This window comes from Triticum aestivum, chromosome 1B (assembly GCF_018294505.1).
Source record: "Triticum aestivum cultivar Chinese Spring chromosome 1B, IWGSC CS RefSeq v2.1, whole genome shotgun sequence".
In the NCBI taxonomy this organism is placed as follows: Eukaryota; Viridiplantae; Streptophyta; class Magnoliopsida; order Poales; family Poaceae; genus Triticum; species Triticum aestivum.
The window spans coordinates 274824666-274833482 of record NC_057795.1 but is presented as its reverse complement, the minus strand read 5'-3'; the positions used below and the strand labels follow the sequence as shown (position 1 = coordinate 274833482).

General features: G+C 44.6%; 1 protein-coding gene across 1 annotated transcript; it reads right to left on the bottom strand.

Annotated features, from left to right (window-relative positions):
• Positions 1–7090: 7090 nt before the first annotated feature.
• On the bottom strand, positions 7091–8144 carry LOC123090124 (chitinase 2). The gene has a single exon (XM_044511569.1). The coding sequence runs from the start codon at positions 8110–8112 to the stop codon at positions 7168–7170; it is 945 nt and encodes a 314-aa protein (XP_044367504.1). The 5' UTR covers positions 8113–8144; the 3' UTR covers positions 7091–7167.
• Between the last annotated feature and the right edge of the window lie 673 nt (positions 8145–8817).

The following is an 8817-nucleotide window of genomic DNA, read 5'->3' as shown; positions in this document are numbered from 1 at the left end:
TCGATTGATACCTTGGTTCTCAAAAACTGATGGAAATACTTACGCTACTTTGCTGCATCATCCTCTCCTCTTCGGGGAAATCCAACGCAGTGCTCAAGAGGTAGCAAAGGTGTACCCAACAGTTTCCTTTGGGTATTCTATGAAGAGGCACTTCTCCGATTTGGGTTCGAGCTTATCGGGTTGAAACCTTATTCACATAAGCATCGCAACACCAAACTTTAAGAAATGACAGCTTAGGTTTACTGCTAAACCATAGTTCATACGGTGTCGTCTCAACGGATTTAGATGGTGCCCTATTTAAAGGGAATGCATCTATCTCTAATGCATAACCCAAAACGATAGTGGTAAATTGGTAAGATACATCATAGATCAGACCATATCCAATAAAGTGTGGTTACAACGTTCGGACACACCATTACGCTGTGGTGTTCCATATGGCGTGAGCTGTGAAACTATTCCACATTGCTTAAAATGAAGGCCAAACTCGTAACTCAAATATTCTTCTCTACGGTCAGATTTTAGAAACTTTATTTTCTTGTTACAATGATTCTCCACTTCACTCTGAAATTCTTTGAATTTTTCAAATGTTTCAGACTTGTGCTTCATTAAGTAGATATACGCATATCTGCTCAAATCATCAGTGAAGGTCAGAAAATAACAATAGCCACCACGAGCATCAACACTCATTGGACCGCATACATCGGTATGTATTATTTCCAACAAGTCAGTAGCTCGTTCCATTGTTCCGGAGAACGGATTTTTAGTCATTTTGCCCAAAAGGCACGGTTCGCAAGCATCAAATGATTCATAACCAAGTGATTCCGAAAATCCATCTTTATGGAGTTTCTTCATGTGCTTTACACCGATATGACCCAAACGGTAGTGCCACAAATAAGTTGCACTATCATTATTAACTTTGCATCTTTTGGCATCAACATTATGAATATGTGTATCACTATGATCAAGATTCAATAAACCATCACCATTGGGTGTATGACCATAGAAGGTTTTATTCATGTAAACAGAATAACAATTTATTCTCTATCTTAGATGAATAATTGTATCGCAATAAACATGATCTTATCATATTTATGCTCAACGCAAACACCAAATAACATTTATTTAGGTTTAACACTAATCTCAAAAATATAGGGAGTGTGTGATGATGATCATATCAATCTTGGAACTACTTCCAACACTCATCGTCACTTCCCCTTCAACTAGACTCTGTTTATTCTATAACTCATGTTTCGAGTTACTAATCTTAGCAACCGAACAAGTATCAAATACTCAGGGGCTACTATAAACACTAGTAAGGCACACATCAATAACATGTATATCAAATATACCCTTGTTCAATTTGCCATCCTTCTTATCCACCAAATATTCAGGGCATTTCCGTTTGCAGTGACCATTTCCTTTGCAGTGTAAGCACTCAGTTTCAGGCTTTGGTCCAGCTTTGGGCTTCTTCGCGGGAGTGACAACTTTCTTGTCATTCTACTTGAAGTTCCCTTTCTTTCCCTTTGCCCTTTTCTTGAAACTAGTGGTCTTGTCAATCATCAACACTTGATGCTCTTTCTTGATTTCTACCTTCATTGATTTCAACATCGCGAAGAGCTCGGGAATCGTTTTCGTCATCCTTTGCATACTATAGTTCATCACGAAGTTCTACTAACTTGGTGATGGTGACTAGAGAACTCTGTCAATCACTATCTTATCTGGAAGATTAACTCCCACTTGATTCAAGCGATTGTAGTACCCAGACAATCTGAGCACATGCTCACTAGTTGAGCGATTCTCCTCCATATTTTAGCTATAGAACTTGTTGGAGACTTCATATCTCTCAACTTGGGTATTTGCTTGAAATATTAACTTCAATTCCTGGAACATCTCATATGGTCCATGACGTTCAAAATGTCTTTGAAGTCCCGATTCTAAGCCGTTAAGCATGGTGCACTAAACTATCAAGTAGTCATCATATTGAGTTAGCCAAACATTCATAACGTCTGCATCTACTCCTGCAATAGGTCTGTCACCTAGCGGTGCATTAAGGACATAATTCTTCTGTGCAGCAATGAGGATAAACCTCCGATCACGGATCCAATCGCATCATTGCTACTAACATCTTTCAACGCAATTTTCTCTAGGAACATATCAAAATAAACATATGAAAGCAACAACGCGAGCTATTGATCTACAACATAATTTGCAAAATACTACCAGGACTAAGTTCATGATAAATTTAAGTTCAATTAATCATATTACTTAAGAACTCCCACTTAGACAGACATCTCTCTAGTCATCTAAGTGATCAAGTGATCCAAATCAACTAAACCATGTCCGATCATCACGTGAGATGGAGTAGTTTTCAATGGTGAACATCACTATGTTGATCATATCTACTATATGATTCACGCTCGACCTTTCGGTCTCCGTGTTCCGAGGCCATATCTGTATATGCTAGGCTCGTCAAGTTTAACCTAAGTATTCCGGGTGTGCAACTGTTTTGCACCCGTTGTATTTGAACATAGAGCCTATCACACCCGATCATCACGTGGTGTCTCAGCAGAAGAACTTTTGCAACAGTGCATACTCAGGGAGAACACTTCTTAATAATTAGTGGGAGATCATCTTATAATGCTACCGTCAATCAAAGCAAGATAAGATGCATAAAGGATAAACATCACATGCAATCAATATAAGTGATATGATATGGCCATCATCATCTTGTGCTTGTGATCTCCATCTCCGAAGCACCGTCGTGATCACCATCGTCACCGGCGCGACACCTTGATCTCCATCGTAGCATCGTTGTTGTTTCAACATCTATTGCTTCTACGACTATCGCTACCGCTTAGTGATAAAGTAAAGTGATTACAGGGCGATTGCATTGCATACAATAAAGCGACAACCATATGGCTCCTGCCAGTTGCCGATAACTCGGTTACAAAACATGATCATCTCATACAATAAAATATAGCATCACGTCTTGACCAGATCACATCGCAACATGCCCTGCAAAAACAAGTTAGACGTCCTCTACTTTGTTGTTGCAAATTTTACGTGGCTGCTACAGGCTGAGCAAGAACCATTCTTACCTACGCATCAAAACCACAACGATAGTTCGTCAAGTTAGTGCTGTTTTAACCTTCGCAAGGACTGGGCGTAGCCACACTCGGTTCAACTAAAGTTGGAGAAACTGACACCCGCCAGCCACCTGTGTGCAAAGCACGTCGGTAGAACCAGTCTCGTGTAAGTGTACGCGTAATGTCGGCCCGGGCCGCTTCATCCAACAATACCGCCGAACCAAAGTACTGGTAAGCAGTATGACTTGTATCGCCCACAACTCACTTGTGTTCTACTCGTGCATATAACATCTACGCATAAAACCTGGCTCTGATACCACTATTGGGGAACGTAGTAATTTCAAAAAAAAATCCTACGCACATGCAAGATCATGGTGATGCATAGCAACGAGAGGGGAGTGTATCTTCATACCCTTGAAGATTGCTAAGCGGAAGCGTTTATCAACGCGGTTGATGTAGTCGTACGTCTTCACGATCCGACCGATCCAAGTACCGAACGCACGGCACCTCCGAGTTCTGCACACGTTCAGCTCAATGACGTCCTCGCCTTCTCGATCCAGCAAGACGGGCGAAATAGTAGATGAGTTCCGGCAGCACGACAGCGTGGTGTCAGTGTTGGTGAAGAACAATCTCCGCAGGGCTTCGCCTAAGCACTACGAAAACTATGACAGATGATAAACTAGAGGGGACGGGGTTGCCGGCACACGGCTTGGTGTTTCTTGATGTGTCTTTGGTGCTAGCCCTGCCCCTCTATTTATATGTTGAGCCCTGGGGTCAAAACTTGGAGTAAAAGCCTCCTCAAAGTCGGTTTTGCCCGAAAGGCAAGAGTCCTACACGGACTCCAGGGCTAAACGCCAGGGTTCCCGACGTCTACCCCCTAGACGCCAGGGTTCCTGGCGTCTAGCCTCTGGTCTCCGCAAAACTTCCTTTTGCACTTCCCAAAAGCCTCATGGGCTTTCCCCTTTGGTCCAAATAACGTGTTCTCGTACCCAAACATTTCGGGAAACATCCGGAACCCCTTCCGGTGAATTCCGGAACCCTTCCGGAGATCAAACACTATTATCCCATATATCAACTTTATCTCCGGACCATTCCGGAGTTCCTCGTCATGTCCGTGATCTCATCCGGGACTTTGAACAACATTCGGTTACCAACATACATAACTCATATAATACTATATCGTCAATTAACATTAAGCGTGCGGACCCTACGGGTTCGAGAACTATCTAGACATGACCGAGACATCTCTCTGGTCAATAACCAATAGCGGAACCTGGATGCCCATATTGGCTCCTACATATTCTACGAAGATCTTTATCGGTCAAACCGCATAACAACATACGTTTTCCTTTTGTCATCGGTATGTTACTTGCCCGAGATTCGATTGTCGGTATCCCAATACCTAGTTCAATCTCGTTACCGGCAAGTCTATTTACTCGTTACGTAATGCATCATTTCGTAACTAACTCATTAGCTACATTGCTTGAAAGGCTTATAGTGATGTGCATTACCGAGAGGGCCCAGAGATACCTCTCCGACAATCCGAGTGACAAAATCTAATCTCGAAATATGCCAACTCAACATGTACCTTTGGAGACACCTGTAGAGCTCCTTTATAATCACCCAGTTACGTTGTGACGTTTGGTAGCACACAAAGTGTTCCTCCGGTAAACGAGAGTTGCATAATCTCATAGTTGTAGAAACATGTATAAGTCATGAAGAAAGCAATAGCAACATACTAAACGATGAAGTGCTAAGATAACGGAATGGGTCATGTCAATCACATCATTCTACTAATGATGTGATCCTGTTAATCAAATGACAACTCATGTCTATGGTTAGGAAACATAACCATCTTTGATTAATGAGCTAGTCAAGTAGAGGCATACTAGTGACATTAAGTTTGTCTATGTATTCACACATGTATTATGTTTCTGGTTAACACAATTCTAGCATGAATAATAAACATTTATCATGAAATAAGGAAATAAATAATAACTTTATTATTGTCTCTAGGGCATATTTCCTTCAGTGTATAGGCTACATGTCAAGATAAATAAGATAATGAGGATGGATCTCTTAGATGTATATGATATATGATATATGATGACTAGTGGAACCGTTGGGTGGTATAATTAATTTTTCCTTCATAATACCTTTTTCTGAGGCATTTTTATATAGACGAACAATAGTAAATTAATATTTATAAGGAGGCACTCATATTTTTATCTGAACGAGGCAAAATCTCCAAAGGCCAAGATTATAAAAACACATCAGCCAATGCCTACCATGGGCATGGCTCAACCAAATGCCTAATGGCGTTGCTTGATGTCCTCGAGCGCTAGCATAACCACCTCATAGTGAGTCATGTCCGCGTCATTGAAAATGTGCCTGTTTCTTTCCTTCTAAATGTTATAGAGCATGTAGGCAAGTTGACCATGTTGGTTCTTACTCGTCGGTTTAGTCGCATAGGCAATGATATCCTGCCTCCATTCAGAGACACCTCCGGGCTCGAGAGGAAGCTAGATGCAAGTAAGTTCTTGCCATTCTAGATGCACACATAATTCCACACAATGACTGTGAAGGGACAGTCCTTGCAAAGGTGGGTCGTCGTTTGTGGTGGCCGGAGGCAAAGCAAATACCTAGGATGTTGCGGTCATTCCCGTGTAACGAGCATATCCGTTGCAAGAATTCTACCATGAAGGACAAACAAGGTGAACAACTTACATTTTGTGGCTCGGTGTGCACGGATGGGATCTTGGAGGAATCGAATGTACAATACGGGCCACTAAATTGGGTTTTGTATGTAGAGGATGAAGAGTAAACCCCATTAATACTTAGGTTATTATGTTATAGGAGATGGAGTCCTCCTAATTTGGGGTAAGTTGAATTTGGATAATCCAAGCCCACAAACTGCTAAATTTGCCCAATTTAGTCATGTTGTGGAGCTTTGCAATCCTTTGGATCCAGTTTTTCACATTCGGCTCAACATGCACCGCCCTATGTTTCTTCGATGATCTTATAGGGCATCGGAATCAGTGTCTTAAAGATACCCTTGCCACTCCAATTGTCCTGCCTGAAGAGCGTTGCGGGCCAGAGTAAATGTTTTTGCAACATTGACTTGTTTATGGAGTTAAAGTTTAGAGGAAGGGGGACTATCTAAAAAGTCTACGTGCAGAAACGAACTGGCGACCGCTCGTACGCCTGCACACAACGTGCCAGGGTTTCTCGTGCCTCCAGCCGGCACAACCGCCGGTCTACCTCGTCTCCTGTGGTCTTAGGGCCGCGGAGGCGCAGTGAATCCCAACCCTTGCCGGTGGGAGGGCTCCGTTTTTTATGTTTTTTTGAGTTTTGTTACGGTTTGTGTCCTGCTCAGAGATGCGAGGCGACAACGACTCTCTATAGGTGGAATAAGGTCCTCCCCGCCTAGCCCCAGTTCTGATGGTGTTTCTAGCATCGCCAGAGTGCGCGTGGAGGTTTGTCTCCGGCGGATCTCATGGGATTTGTTCGACGTGTGTCTTGGGTGGATCTACTGGATCCGGTTTTCTTCGTCTGTCTACAAGTTGGATCCTTCCGATCTACGCTTCTTTTCATCGGCGGCGCCTGCCGTTCTGATGCGTTGGTCCCATGGGGTCTTAGCATGATAACTTTCCGACTGTTTACTACAACAAGGTTTGCTCGTCTTCGACGAGGGATCGTCTTCGACGAGGGAAGGGCAATGACGGCGGCGCGCCTTCGCCTCGCTCCGGTGCTTGTAGTCGTTGTTAAGTGGTCTATGAACCTGGATGTATTTTTTACTTCTGGTGTTCTTCGTACTACCTTGACGTTGAAGGATAGACTGAAAATTTTTCTTGCAAAAAGAAAGTTTAGAGGAAGGGCTAGAGAAGTTATGGATTTGTTGTTGAGAACTGTGCTATAAATAAATCTCAAATGTAAATATTACGTACATTTTCCAATAGTAATATAAAGCCTAAATAGGGCGCAGTCAAAAATACTCCCAACAATTAAAATCGGATGCTCGTTTTATTCCATATGATTTCACTAAAAGATAGATATACGCAAACCAAGAAGCTGTGGGTAACTAGTACGTGGTGGCATCAGTCAACAGGGCCTGCGACTGTGTCTCATACTTGAATCCTTGGTTCCTGGAATGGTCTGCAGCCCAGACAAATATGCCGTAGAGCTTACCCTGCCCCTGCAGAGTCCGGCAAGCACTAAGCGCGGTGTCGACCGGCACCGAGGTGTTCGTCGCCGCCGTGGTGAAGCTGGCCAGGATGTTGGCTCCAGGGTAGTTGGCGATCTGCTCGTCGAAGAGGCTGACGTACTGCGCCGCGGTGGTGCTAGCACCGTAGGCGTAGAACTGGAAGTTGACGTAGTCTATTGCGGCCCCGTGCGCCGCCCACAGCGTCCGGTAGTAGCGTTGCACGTCGGCGTTGCCGTACGGCGCGATGGACGCGAAGCTGATGACGCCGTTGCTCTTGAGCGCCGCCACGAGACGGCCGGCGCACTCGGCGAAGGTGGCCGGGTCCACCTGGAACTGCTCGTAGTCGATGTCGATGCCATCCAGGCCGTACCGCCGGATGATGCCGGTGAGGGAGTCGACGGCGTTGCGGACCCAGGAGTCGACGCCGGAGGTGACGTTGAAGAACACGGGCCTGCCGTTGACCGTGGCGCCGCCGAGGCTGACGGCCACGCGCACTTTGGGGTTCCGCCGCTTGACCTCGGCGACCGCGTCAGGGGTGAGCACCGTGTCCTGCCAGAAGACGTTGAACCGGCCGTTGGTCGGGGACGGGGGCTCCGTCGCGGTGGTGTAGTCGATGACGAACGCGAGGATGAAGTCGAAGCGGGCGCGCGGGTCGACCGGCACGTCGGCGAACCTGACGCCGTTGTAGAGGGCGCCGATGTAGTCGCGGAAGAGGTTGGAGTTGGAGCTTCCTGCCGCGGTGGCCATTGCTGCTGGGGCGTGTAGATGGAGGGCGAGGAAAGCGGGGAGAAGAGTCGCTGCGATGAGCTTTGTGGAGCCCATTGGTGGCTTTTGTTCGTGGGAGCGATTGGTATTTGCACAGCTTGGATGGTTCAGCCGCAGTATTTATAAATGCTAGTGCGTTTTGCGGCTAACGATCAAAACAAGCGATCGAATGGACTTGTTCTGCAGGTGATCAAAATCATCTGCTTACTTTTCAACAGAAAATGTCCTCCTCAATCGCTGACTCTTGACATTGCAGATACATTCACACGGAATAATGCATATGGAGAATATTGATAATGTAACAGATTAATTAAGCGAACTGTCTTCACTCTTCAGGCATATACGATGCTTTGTAATCCCTCTGTTCACTGTTCACTAATGTAGGACGTTTTTTTTAACAGAGGCCACTGCAAAAACGTTCTACATTTGTGAACAGAGGGTGTAGTACTTAGGCCCTGTTTGGTTCATAAGTTCTAAGACTTTTTTTAGTCCCGACTTATAAGTCCCAAGTCCCTAAAAAGTCCCTACCTGTTTGGTTTCTGGGACTTATAAATCCCTATAAGACCATATTACAACTATAAGTCCCTATAAGTCCCTCCTTGAGAATCTTATTTCATAAGTCCCAAATGCGCACTTTAAGTCCCTATAAGTCCCTCCTGTTTGGTTTGGATGGGATTTATAGGGACTTTTTTAAGTCCCTAAATCAATAAGTCCCTGAAAACAAACACCCTCTTAATAAGCAACTTTGACCACCAATTTCCA

Coding starts and splice junctions, on each gene's coding strand:
- LOC123090124 (XM_044511569.1), bottom strand. CDS start 8,112: ATGGGCTCCACAAAGCTCATCGCAGCGACTCTTCTCCCCGCTTTCCTC.